General features: G+C 43.2%; 1 protein-coding gene across 4 annotated transcripts in view; it reads right to left on the bottom strand.

Moving 5' to 3' along the window:
- LOC116061087 (dynamin binding protein) overlaps positions 1–14,289 on the bottom strand; it is a 56,557-nt gene that overhangs the window by 21,198 nt on the left and 21,070 nt on the right. For 2 of the 4 annotated variants that reach the window (XM_035997382.1, XM_031314978.2), the window contains exons 3-4: positions 14,245–14,289; positions 8,764–11,001 (exon numbers count right to left, since the gene is read on the bottom strand). The exon at positions 14,245–14,289 is cut by the window's right edge and continues 78 nt beyond it. In XM_035997382.1, coding sequence (XP_035853275.1) covers positions 8,764–11,001; positions 14,245–14,289 — 2,283 coding nt within the window. Of the gene's footprint in view, positions 1–1,811; positions 3,682–8,763; positions 11,002–12,734; positions 12,778–13,969; positions 13,985–14,244 lie in introns of those variants that run through there. The other 2 variants (XM_035997383.1, XM_035997384.1) reach the window with 2 other exon arrangements.

Raw genomic sequence — 14,289 nt, forward strand, 5'->3', positions numbered from 1 at the left:
GATGTCATGCTGCATGCGTTGCTGTTTCTGTGTGGAGTCAAAAGGGTCTAACTCTGTGCCACCGCATAACTATAGATGTGTTAAAAAATAATGAGAATATATATACATATATATCCGAGTCCTGATCGGGAGGTAACGTCCGATTCCGATCGAGTCTGAAACCACGTGATCGGGCCCGATTTCCGATCACGTGATCGGATCTGGACATCCCTACTAGGCTCTATAGATTTTTCAGACCCAGAGAGATGTCTTATATCTAATACTAGATTACTGAGAACAAAGGCCCTTATGCATGCTCAAAAAGCCTCGGCCATCACCTCAATGTCACTGAATCACAGTGTAAGCCCAATAAGCACTGCAACAAGATGGTCTAATGTTTTTAGCCATGCTATCAAATGCTTTATTCGGACCAAACCCCTGACAGAGCTGAAACAGTTTAACAAGATTAAAGGATGACAGGACACTGCAGAAGCAAGCGTGCATGTGTGTGCGCATGTTTTAAAAAAATGGCGTCATCTCTCAAATAAGCCTCCCAGGGCCTCACTAACACACACACACACACACACACACACACACACACACACACACACACACACACACACACACACACACACACACACACACACACACACACACACACACACACACACACACACACACACACACACACACACACACACACACACACACACACACACAGTATCAGGCTAGTCTTGCAGTGAAGGAGCCAGCAAGTGCCGGCCACTGCCTAACACCAGACAGACCCCCGCCATACACTCACCATGCTGACGCTAGGGATTAATACTTGGACTCCCGAAATGGGTGTGTGGTGGGGGCCAATGTGTACTTTGTGTGTGTGGCTATGGATGCATGTGCGGTGTGTGTGTTTCTAGGTAACTGGGGGAGGGGTCATGGGGCGCCACCTGCTTCTTCTCAGACACAATGAAGCGAGTCAGAAGAGTGCTCTCTTTCTTCGATTGCTAATGAAACATACTGTACTTTCTGATGTAGTATTAGTTTGCTTTTGTGTTTACAGTATACTGCACTTTTGAACCTTCTCTGTGTTAACAGATTACATCATTCCCCGGGGGCTGGGTCTTTAACCTCAATTTAACCAAGTGCAGACCAACGGAAACTTGTACATAGCATTGATGGTAAGCATCAAATGCCAGGATAAATTCTTGTGCTTAAAACACGTTCCTGTTCCCAAAACGTCCTCTAAAAGTGTCAAAAGTATTGATAAACTGCTTTTATAGAGTGACTTTTAAGTGTATCTCTGTCCAAAATCAACCAAGACTGTAAAAGACAGACCTTTCAGTCATGCAAGAACTGAACAGACTTGTTATGGGTGAAAACATCATTAGTGATGCAGAGTATGGCAGCAAACAAGAAGACTGGAGACAGGGAGGATGAAAGACAAAACCTGTTCTGCAGATTCTTACGCCTACAAATTCCTGACAGTTTACTTTCCTGTGAGATAGGCGATACTGACACATGCACGCGCGCATACACACACACACACACACACACACACACACACACTCACACTCACTAAGGAGGTGAGTCTGGCTAGTCAGCACTTTGTAGCCCCCCAGCATTGATTAGAAAGAGGACCTCTGGAGGTCACCAATTATAAGAACCAAAGACTGTCAACCTCACCACCATGTTTGATCTAATGGGGATGGGAATGACACTTGCAAACTATGTGTCTTCTTATTTTTTCAAGATCTGTTTAGTAAAGTGGAGTTCCTGAGCATAACATAAGTACCTCATACTGTGCAAATACAGCAGTGTAATATCCTTGTGTTTACCTTGGTTTTGTCTCCTGGTAGTGGCGAACTGGGACTTTCGCAGGGAACTTGGAGCTGTTTTCCTGTAGAAGCTGTTACGATCTAGCGAGCCCACATAAACAGGCTTGCGACCCCGTTTTGAACCAACGCTACCAGCGCTCGACTCATATCCCTTTTCTTGATCGTCACTGTGCCGGTACATAACGGGATCCTCAAAAGAGCGCATTTCTCTGAGCGCCAACTTCTGGTTCTGCTGCTCAACCCATTCCTCACAGTGTGTCTTGCACTCTTTTTTAGGGTATTCCTCATGTCGCGAATCAACGGATATTGAGCGTAAATCCCAATATCTGTCTCTGAGCTTGTAGTGGGAACGATCCCCTTCTCTGGATTTGTAGCGGTCTTCATTCTCATGGTCGTAGTGGTCCACAATCCTGCGCTCATAGTTGCCCCTTGCTTTGTAGTGGTCTCTCCTTCTGTGGTCGTAGTGCTCATCTCTCCAGTCATCCCCTGGATCCTTGTACCTGTCATAGTGCGCCCTCTCCTTATAACCACAGTGCTTGTCCAGTTCAGAGTCATACTGGCCCCTTCCTTTACTGGTGTAAGTTTCCTCACCCCTTCGATTATACTCATCCCTGTCTTTGTAGTTATTTTCTCTGCGGCCATATCGATACTCTGCTTGTCTGTCATAGTAAGGATCCTTATGTTCTTGTTCATCATAGTAGCGGTCCTCCTCTCTACGCTGGTAGTATTCCTTTTCTCTATAGCGACCACTCTCTTTAGAGTCATGATAATCCATATCATTGTTGCAGTAATGATCACTGTCCCTGTAATTTTCTCTGCGAGCATAGGTGTTTCTACTATCATAGTAGTCTTCATACTCACTGGTGTAACTGTCATGTTCTCTGAGATCATGTTTACGGTGTTTCCTGCTGTCAGAATATTGCTGCTCTCTGTCATCACAGCGCTCATTGTATTTCCTGTCGTAATGATCCCTGAAACTGTGTTTGTCCTTATGGCCTTCTTGAGTTCTTAAGTCTTTATTGTCTTTTTCTTGTGGCACTCTGCTGTGGTCCTCGTGGCTGTAATCCTCAGGGCCCTGGTAAAAACAATGTTTGCCTTTCCATTCAGATATCCTCACATTTAGGTGACCATCCTCTGAACCAGGGTGGAAGTAAACGTCGTGGCCTTGAGGCCTCTTTTCTTGGAAAGCTGCCTTGTGCCGGTCATCATACTCCCGACTTGGCTGTTGGCAGACATTGCCCTGTCTAATTTGGGCTTGGTTCTCCCATTGTGCTGGCCGTGGAGCTGCCACATGCACTGGAGGTGGCCCCAGCCCACCTACAGGCACCATCATGCCACCATGTACTGGCATAGGGCAGCCTGGAGCTGGGTCACAAGGACTTGCTACCATGACTAGTCCCTGTGGCTGTCCAGGAGGAACTACTCCATACGCAGGATATCCAACCTGTTGTTGCTGAAGCTGCAGTTGGTGTAGTTGTTGTAGCTGTTGCAGATGGGCCATCCTCTCCCTCTCTCTGGCCCAGCCAGCATCCCCCAGCTCCTCCACACTCTTTCCTCTCCTTACCGGGACACCAGCTGCATAGTTCCAATCCACTGGACCAAACATGGCTTGGTTGCCATAAACCACCGGGCTCTTCATGGCTCTTGCTGTTTAAATCAGCCTACCCGGTGCTGATACAGTTTCCTGTTCAACGTGGCGTATTCCCTCTTTCCAAAGTCCTGCATTCCATAACAAAGCGCTGTGGGAGACTCCACCTGTCAGGCATATTGTCTGTAACTCTCCCACTTGTTTTCTCTGTCTCTACTCCACTGCCTCAGCAAGACTGCCTGGCCCAAGCACCTCCCAACCCTCAGTGTAACTAAATCGTATCCACCCCACAGCTATCTCAGCGAATCGTGGAAGGAGAGGGGGGTAGGGTTATTGAAGGAGGGGCCTCCTTGGGTTAATGATTGAGTAGAGTCACATGAGTGGAGGATTAGCCGGACAACCCCTCCCATTGTTTCAATTGGCTAGTACCTCTGTTTGCAGGAAAACAATCTGCTGGTAGATTTTCTTCGATGGAAGATAGAGACCAACTTCAGAGTTTGCCTTTAAAGGGCTTTTGTTTCCACTGCCATTAACAATTCTCCATCCTTCCTTGTATCCTGTTTTCTTTGTTTTTGCTATTTCCTGCAGGTTTCACTGATATGTTCACCAGGTCATTAATGCAGCCTACAGTGAAAAACGCAGCTCATTCCTGTCTGTTTAGAACCAGCTCTAACTTCTTTATTCTAACTTTCAACACTGGTCCAAAGGCCATAATATTTGAGGGTAAACTGAAACAGAGCGAGAAACTGACCTCAGTCTGTGAGTTTGACTTTGCCTCCCATTTCAGGGAGGAGCAAACATTTACACAGGAAGATGTCCATGTGACTTTGTTTGAAATCAGTTTTATTTGATTGGAGAGAATGACTGAAAGATGAGTTTGAAGTAAAACAAATAGGGAAAGGGAAGGATCTAATCAAAGGAAAGTTATTATATTTAGATGAGCATGGGGAGGGAAAGTTTTTTGAGTACACAGCTTGATTAGGCCAGGGCAGCTACTGATAACGTGGCTGCTGGTGTGTACAATGAGTTATTGTTGAGGACTGTCCTGACTCTCAGAAGAGACACAATCTTTTAGTGTGAGAAAAAAACTCTTTAGGCCTATTCATAAAGCTGGAGTATAATATATCCCTCCCCCTCCTTAACTCTCCATGAAAGAGGCAGGCACTAAAGGAACAGGTTTAAAGGACTTGCATACACTCAAGTGCACGTGATACACGCTAACACACACATGTGGGACAGTTTCAGTTTACCATCAATTCAAACAATCTAAAATGTAATTAGAAGTTTGAACTTGTTTGTTCTCTGAAAAGCAACGTTTTTTTTTCCAGGATTTATATTGTGAGTAAAATTCAGTTCCTGGTTGGATTATCTGGTGTCAAGTTAGCCTAGCCTTAATAAACCTTCTCACAAACCAGGAAATAACATGTGTACAATAAAAACAGACAACCAGGCAATCAGAAATATGCAATAAAACTAGAGCTGTAACCTATATAATATGCTTTGCCAACATCAAATGTACCGATACAAGGAAATGCCAAAACAACAACTTTGACTTAAGCAAAGGTACAAAAGGCCTTAAGAATTCTATGTATACACTACAAAATACCCTCTTACTGAATGATTTTATCTTGCACTGTTATTGTTTCTTGTTTACTACAAAACAATTGAAAAGTATTCTTGTTTGCTTTCAGTGAAATTTGTAAAGACAAATCAGATGAACACATTTGCAGTAAGGCTGAGCATATAAATCTTGCTTAGACATTGTTCTCTTCTGACTGTTTAATTATCAGTGTTCAACATCTCAGCTTTCAGTAGCAGAACACGACCAAAACTATGCGTTTGTTTACGTGTCAACTTCAGGAATGTTAAATACACCATTCCTCTGTGGCTGTGTTATGCTTATTTAAATTAAGCTGTTAAGGGCTTGAAAACTGGTGTGATGTCCAAGAATAAGGTTATATAAGGTTATATATCATAGAAGTATCCCAGTTTGTACGGCTGACTAAGGGAAACCTGAAGCTGCAACAGATCCTCACAACAGTGTTAAATAGATCAGGCTGTGGTGTCATGGAGGCTGATGGAGAAAACTACTTAAAAAAAAAAACAGTAAAATGAAAAGATATGATTGATTCTTTCTGTTTTGAGCTTTAGTATCACGCCTCTTTCAACTTCTATGAGGACTTTGAACTGGCCTCTCCACAGTGAAGTGCAGGCAGAGCTTAATGTTGAAGTTACTCCCTGCCTTGTAACAATAAGCTGCCATTGTCTTTCAAGCATCCCACTCAGGAACACACCCTGCAAAAGCACGTGTGTGTGTGTGTGGTAACATGGCAACATGGCAGTAGGACGACCAACACATTTTTTTGCAACAAACATCCTGAGACTATGCTTGATGTGTACACACCTTCCTGTGAGCCAAGCGTTTAAGGGGAAACATAATCTCCTATTAACAAAAGCTACTAAAAGCTTTTGTGTCTTAGTAATGTGTTGATAATTACCATATCAAATATTCTGCAATGGTAGTGCTCTTGGCTGTTTTTCCCTTGCAAGTGCTGAATCTCAGCTCTTACAAATCAATTCACTATCTTAGTCCTTTTCCACATCAAACAGTGTTATAAATATCAAAGGAAAAACAAAGATTGAATATTTGATTTTATTAGTGTAAAAATAGGGTGTTATAATTCCTGTAGTGTGATAAGTGAATAGAACCAATGTGGTTGCATGACACAGGGCACCTGTAGCCAGGTCGAGTTCCTACCCTCAGGCTGAAACATTCATTGACAGACATAAAGATCATCTATCGAAAAACATTGGAGAATGATTGATCAGGATATGAGTCATTTGAATGCATCATGAATAGAAACAAACAAAGACAGGCATTTACTGATTATTAGTGTACTGGTACAAGGACAAACAAGATTAAAGCAAAAGTATTTAATTAGAATAGACTGGAAAACATCCGGTAGTAATCAGATTACTTTAGCAAGATGAGTTTAGAGTAGGTGAACAATAGCCTCGACTGTGAGTGATTCTGACAATCTAGTTTTCGATTGCCAAGCATTGAGAAACATTCTATTAGCATTAATTCAATACAAATTAAATATAACTGAAACTTGATTACAGTGTAAAATGAGACACGTTAACATTACAAAGAAACCTGGCTGTTGGCAGTGATTAGACTGAAAGCTTGTAAAGGAATGAGATTTGTGTGTGTGTGTGTGTGTGTGTGTGTGTGTGTGTGTGTGTGTGTGTGTGTGTGTGTGTGTGTGTGTGTGTGTGTGTGTGTGTGTGTGTGTGTGTGTGTGTAATAGGGAGCTCTGCTGAAAAGCAACAACATCATATCATATTTGGTTAATCCAGCAAATCAAATACTTAAAAATCAAGTTAATTCATTACATTGATTAAAAAATATTTTTGTATGAATCCAACGTTGCCAGGAAAAATATGCTCAGTGATTTGCAACATTGCCAACATTGGATCAATATACCCAGAGGAGGTGAAGCCAAAGGCTTTGCTTTGACCAATCAGAGCAAAGCTAGATAACGTGTTGCTGTGACGTTGGTAGTGAAGCTACCATGGTACAAAAAGTATCACTGATGATAAATGTATATCATATGACAGTAAAAGTTCAGGGAATTTTTCCATTAATAATAAACTACAACACGTCATGTCCCACACAGTCATAAAAATATTCATAGTTCTACCCTGCTTCCCTCATAAGAAGTTGAAACCATACAGGTAAAGTCAATTTGAAATTGTCTCAACAACTACTCTCAGTGCCTCTGAGCAAGGCAAACCCCCAACTGCTGTGCTGACTCAATGACCAGTGAGTAAAGAGCTGCTGCTGTAGCAAGTACTTGTGCAGCTGTGGCTATGAGAAAGTAATGTTGAAAAACTGCAACAATGCTCGGTCCACACAACACTGACTGATAAACACCATCTCGAGTTCAAGCCTACCTGCAACTCTGTTGGACCTGGCGTCCCGAGCATGTCCAAACAGTGTGGTGACGTGTGCCACAGGCCATGTCACAGCTCGCCACAACCACACTTTAGGTCGTGCTCTAGAGTGGGCCATGGTCTCCACTACTGCAAAAATCCCAAAAACCACATCCAATGTGTTCACTCTCCTCACTCCTTTTTGAAGAACAGATGGAGGAAAAGGATGAAAGGTGCAGTTGCAGATTGAGGAAACTGATGAAGGTGAAAGCGGTAGGACATTTGGATAGAGACAGAGGGACTAAAAGAAAGAGAGAGGGTGGAAAAAGAGACAGAGGCCCACGTGCATTGCTTACCCTTTCACTATGTGCAGGAATGCATTTCGTACCTATGTGAAAAAGTGTTAGGCTACCAGAGACTGAACTGTGCACCCACACAGTATGAGATGGTAAAAACAAATCTGAGCCAATTAGCTTTGGCTCTACAACTATTGTTGTATAAGCAGTTAACTATTAATACTTAGAAACTACATTAAACTCAAACAGTACCTGACAAAGCTTATCTCAAATTCACAAATTAATTTCCTATTACTCCACCTAAAATCTGCAGCAACATGCTGATTCTGCCACATTCACTATACTTTTCAATTCCAATTTCAATACAATTTCCTCAACACACACACACACACACACACACACACACACACACAGAGAGAGAGAGACTGGTAGAAGCCTCTGGAGTGGGCTGGACAGTTATGATAACCCTTAATTTAAATAATTTAAATACACAATCTTCCTCCCCTGATCATTGTGCACAGTAAATAGGGAAGTCTTGTTTGCATAGGTTACAGTGGAATTCAAATAAATAGTGAGTGTGTGTGTGTGTGTGTGTGTGTGTGTGTGTGTGTGTGGGTGTGTGGGTGTGTGGGTGTGTGTGTGTGTGTGTGTGTGTGTGTGTTGGGATAACAAGTCACAAAGGAAATCTGGTAAGCACTGATGGCTCATTTTTAGATTCCTGCTATATTACATTTTGTGTTCAGTGACTGGGTATTACTAACCTGCAGGCAACAGGGCCTCAGAAGTAAACTATGACATCAAGTAAAAGACATTCTACTTTATTTGTCTTCTCTTTTGAATTGTTTCCGACTAATCCTTTCGGCTATAGTAGCTTACTGACAGCCAACGCAAAAACATCCACATTAGTGCGCAAAAATGTCCACAATTTCTCAGAATCAAAAGAGATGTCTTCAAATTTCTTGTTTTGTCGGGCAAACAGTTAAAAACCCAAAGATATTTACATTTATTACTCTGAAACTCCCAATCTCAGAGCACCCAGGTGGTCTAGGCCATAAACCATCAATCGCAACATCCCCATTTATGGAAACTGACACAAAAATACTTCTCCCACTCCACTGCCCAACAGTCTTACCTTGTAGCTGCTGCTGCTCCAGGGCCAGTGTCTCCAGCGTGTAGTTGCAGAACTCCAGATTCTCCATGGCTTGCATGCGGGCTGTCTCATCCTCCTCCTCCTCCTCCAACATGGTCCTGAGTTCCTCTGCTGTGTGTGCATATGCCTCCATGTCATGCTCCACCTCTTGTAGCCGTAGCAGCAGCTGGTACCTTTCCTCCTCTTCCTTCTCTCTCTGACTCTCTAACTCAATCTCTCTCTCCAGCTCTTTCTCGGCTTCCAGCTGGCACTGGATTTCACGTTCCTGGGCAGCCGCAAGGTCACCGAACTCAGCCTGCGCTTCTGTCATTTGGTCGAGGAGGTTTATAGCTGATTCGTCTGGGGTGTAGAAGATGGTTGGCGGAGCTGTATTTTGTCTCGGGCAACGCAGAGGGGGACGTGGAGCAGGGCGGGCTGGTTTGTATGCAGGTGGGGCTGGGGGACGAAGGACTCTAGGACGAGGAGGGGGAGGGCGAAGGGTCCTGCGTCTCTCTAGTGAGGAAGAGGCAGAGTTCGACTGCAAAAGGTGGGACACTGGTGAATGCGAGGAGCCTCGCATGATATCGCTTTCATCGCCGTAGTCCATAATAGAAAAGTGGCGCGAGATATGGGATTGCTGGTTCAGGTCACCTACCGAAAGCATGTCCCTGGGAGCACCAGAGCTCATGTTAGTATCACTATATGAAGAAGTCAAACTTTTCTCAAATTCAAAAAGCTGCTCGGATAGCTTGGCCTCCAGGTCACCGGCTGAGGTTACCAGGGCATCTAAGGTGATGGATGTTGGCATTATACCATTGGAGCCGCGCACCGTCTGCTGGGAGCGTTGCCGTGTCTCAGCGCTGCCCATCATCATATCGGCATCACTGACACTAGCATGGCGAGTTAGCTTATTCTGCCTATGGCCCTCAGCAAGGTTAAATAACGCCTGGCCAAGACTGCGACTTTTGTTACTGGTGGTGGCACCATCCTTTGGTGGCTTCTGTTGGTATCTACTGTTTTTAGACCAACCAGACTGAGAGCTAGGGAGGGTTAGGCTATGAGTTAGTTTGGATTGTAAGGATCGAGTGTTACCATTAGTATAGCTAGACCGATTTGCGCCAGAAGATGGGCTATGATGCCTATGGCTACGTGCAGACAGGCTAGGCTGTGATGGGAGTCTGGGCCTGGCTGGAGGAGTGGATTTGGGTCTCTCAGGCCCTCTCTGTGCTGGGGTAACAGGTCTACGTGGCTGAGAGTCAGGCCTGCTACCTCCACCCCTCTGTCCTCTGTTGTTAGTTTGAGCTTCAGTGCTTTTGTTTTCACTTTGCCACCTCTGCTCTTCAGTCCTCTCAAAGTAGTCCAGGTCCCACACTGTATGATCCTCATATGTTCGCCATTCAGGATCATTCCCTGACCCACTGGGACATAAATGACCTGAGCTGTATTCAGAAGTACAACTGTTCTCCTTGTCTTCTGGTTCAACAACATCTGTTTCCTCTGTTTTCTGCCCACCGTTCTCCATTTTGACAAAACGATGAGGAAAAATACCATGTTGCCCTCGCAGCTTCCCCTCTAGCCAACCATCTTCCAAAGTGCTTATAAGACGTATGCGATCCCCCATATCAAAGTCCAACTCGCCTGGTTCCATGGCCCGAAAGTCATACAGTGCCAAAACATAGACACCGTCCTCCTCCTCCTCTAACTCTTTTTCTAATGCAGATTCCTTCTGCTCCTCTTCCTCTCTCATAAACACCTCTCCTTCTTTCACACCTTCCTCCTCTGTTCTGTCTCCTACATCGTATGGGTCCTCGTAGCAAAACTGTTCGGAATCATCGTCCAAATACTGGTAGTCCGTGGGCTCCTGAGGAGATCGGAGGGATCCCTGGAGCTCCACAAACCCCTCTGGAAAGATGCCCCTGCGGCCATCCAGCTCCCCCTGGAACCAGCCCGGCTCAGGCAGGCCAGTGATAATGATCAAGTCACCCTCACGGAAGTCCAGCTCCTCATTGAGCTGCGCATGGAGGCTCATGAGGGCCCGGGCCTGGCCCAGAGCGTAAGGTGGGAGCTCTAAAGCCTGGGCCTGAGCTGAGCGCTCAGACAGCTGCCTGGAGCGACCTGAGAGAGTCAGCTCCTTCACACATGATGTGGGGAAGAGACCACGGACGGCCCAGGCATTACAACCACGCTGCCAGGTTTCTCCGAGGTCCATGGACCCTCCTGCATCTCCAACTACCACATCACCTACAAAGACATAGAATAAGGGGGATCACATTTAACATTAATTTTACTGATGTGAATCATGTTAGAGGAAACTGTTTTAAGTTTTTAAGTTTTATATTATTATTTTAAATATATTTAATTTGTCTTTTTAGCAAAACGCATATGAGGGGAGTTGTAAGCACTGAGAGAGATGCACAGACTGGGTAACTCCGATTCTCCACCGGGCGTGTCTGTGCTGCGTTCCGGCTGCGCCATGGTTTTGTTCCGTCCTCCACCTGGAGCGTCTCAGAAGCGGAGCGTCTTGCCTGCCCGACTCGCAGATTTTATTGTACTTTACAGAACAATCACATGTTTATTAATCTAGTATCTAACTTCCACTCCAAGCACTCCTACAGTTAAACTCCATGCCTTCTCTTTTCTGGCATTGTCCTTAAAAAAAAGATCTGTGGTGTCTACTATGTTTCTCCACCTCCAAGATGAATCTCTCGTCGTCCATGGTGTTGTAAAGGAGACATAAACGATATTGGGGGGTGTCTTTTGGTGAATTGACTGGATAGTCTTGCTGTTTCACTTCCTGTCCGGCTGTCCGAACGGCCCGTGGCTCGCGTGAAAATAGACCTGGCGCGTATCTTTAGCGGAGCAGAGTGCCACTTCACGCATGCTTCTGGCACGTGCCGTGGCAACGGCTGGTGGGATACCAAGCATTAACTTGAATGGCTGCGATTGCTCGCGGGGGTCGCTGTGCCTCCAGAACGCATCGCAGACGCACCCGGTGGAAAAAAAAGGGGTAAGCCTCAGGATATGAAAGGCAATGACAGCAGACGCAGGCTGCCCTGATGGTTGCTCTAATCAATCTACAATATATGTATATTGTTCATATTCCTTTGATTCTCTAATTCAATCTTTTGGTCAATTAATTATACAAAGAACGAGCCTATAGGTGCTGCTTGTGGGGCAGCCAATGGGTGTGCCTGGCAGAGAGCTTGATAGTTGATTTCTTTTTTCTTAGCACAACTAAAGATAAATACTGATTTGATTTGGAAAAAAAACTAATTTGAACTGACTTGACTTAACTTGAATGGAATTAGAAGAACTGCAGTGAAGTATCGGGTATTTTAGACATTTCTGTTCAAATATTTGTCTGCATTCAGGTACCTCTGGTCATGTCAAGACATCTCAGATTACCTTTATTATTGCATTCCTAATACCTGTACTAGGGTCAGCACTGCTGCTAATTTATGGAGAATCAGGGATTATGGGAATGTTGACTGGTCAGCCAGAAGTCAGGGGGGTCACATTCCAAAGACCTGCGGCTCCACCTCCCATTGTGTCTGGGACTGAAACTGGAACGCAGCCAGTAGGGACATTGGAAAATCATACTGGAAACGAACATTTAAAGATGGCCCGTAAAGACTGTTTCCTTTGTTTCCTATGATCCAGGAAATGTTATGTATCTTTGACAGTACAGAAATATACTGTAATTTTGTTGTTGAGTAAATTTGGGCATTGGTTACATCAGAATAAAATCAAAATAAAATAAGAAATATGTATATATGATAAAAGGACACTGAATGAATGAATTGTTGATTAATTATTTGACATAGTGGGGCTATTGAAGAGCAAAGTTCCCAGCGCATACTAAACATGCTTTCAATGCAAAATTTCAATTTCTTTCAATACTTCAACTACTACTATCACTACAATTACTACTAGAACTTCTAATGACATGAAGAGACAACGGTGAAAAGTTTTACCAATGTAAAGGATCTCTGCAAACATCGGTGTTGTATGCCTGAGCTTGTTGTTGAATGAAAAATCAGAAGAAGAAAAAACAATAGCGTATGTATATGAGACAATTCAGGAATGTGAAAAAAAAGAAAAAAGTCAGCTGGAGACAGTCTATGTAGGTTTTAGTTTGGCATCTGGGGACATCTAGTGGGGACTTATGGAAAGTAAATGTGTATGTTATGTTTTTATTGTGTTATGTGTTGTACTGTAACAATGGCAACCAGGTTTAGTATCATATTTTACTGTATATATTTAACCCTGTAGAGGTCTTCATGTTTTGCTCAAGAGAACAGAACAACCTGCAAATGGAATTACAGTAGAAAATCCCCATACTGTATGAACAATACGGTTCAGCAATAAACTGCCATAACCAAGAATTCAGGTTCATTATCTCCAAGTTCTTAGGAACTGAGAAAAACAAATAAGACATGTTCCTACTTTTAAAAACCATCTCTTTCTTTATCTAAATAAGATTATTCCATTTCTAAACAGGTGGAATCTGTCAGTGAAGAGTAGATCAACTGACTGATAAAATAACTGAATTCTGTTTTGGGGTAGAAGAATAGCATTTCCTTATAATAATCGATGCTACTTTAATGGCCTTAATCAATCATGTCAAACCTGTATCTGTAGCTGACTGTGAATATGAGACTCAATGTGTATGGTTTCTTTAAACTTGACTCTTATGTCGTGGCAGCTGTTCTAACTTGTCTTTTGAAATTCCCTGCACAAAGTGACATTTTCCTATTATCTATAGAAGTTCAACCAGACATCACGCCAGAGTGACATCACAAGTTTGATCCTATGCTAATTGTTTCTAGTTCTGGGTTAGAGTTGTTCATGTTGATTTAAAATGACTTTGACTATGTAAAATAGCATAAATATTTTTCAAAGAGGATGACATCAAGGAAAACCAGTGCCTTGTCTCCATTTACTATGATAAATGCAATCAGTGCTTGCTTTGTTACAGTTACATATTTGTATACATTTGTAGTTTTTTTAAGAGTCACTCATTTTGTTGTACAGTTATTAGTACAATACCCGATACTTCTAAAATTGAATGGCACATGAAAAACATTGTTTGATTTTTATTTCTGGCAACATTCAAGTGAGTGGGTCCCGGTTTGTGGCAGTGGGAACAACAGGTCACAATGTCCAACACAACACAGAACTACACTGCAACACAAAACAAACAATTTACCTGAGCACAGAGACATCAACGTTTGCATAGTAGCGTTAAGCTAAGTGAGAAAACATGACCCATTAGAGTTAACAGTAGTACTACTTAAAACAGTATCCAGTATCCTGTGCAGAACATCTACAGTACTTACAAATAACAGATAACAAAGCCTATGTGTACTCTGATAAAAGTATTCATGTTGTATGACTAGGAATCATAAAGATAAGGAGTGATTCATACTTTAAGGTTTATTCTAAAAGTCATCATTGTCTATATGCCATACAGTATGTCTGTACCTCTCTTTAGGGACAGGTTGCCCGGCTCTGCTGAGTTGAAATCAT

Source organism: Sander lucioperca, chromosome 22 (genome assembly GCF_008315115.2).
Source record: "Sander lucioperca isolate FBNREF2018 chromosome 22, SLUC_FBN_1.2, whole genome shotgun sequence".
In the NCBI taxonomy this organism is placed as follows: Eukaryota; Metazoa; Chordata; class Actinopteri; order Perciformes; family Percidae; genus Sander; species Sander lucioperca.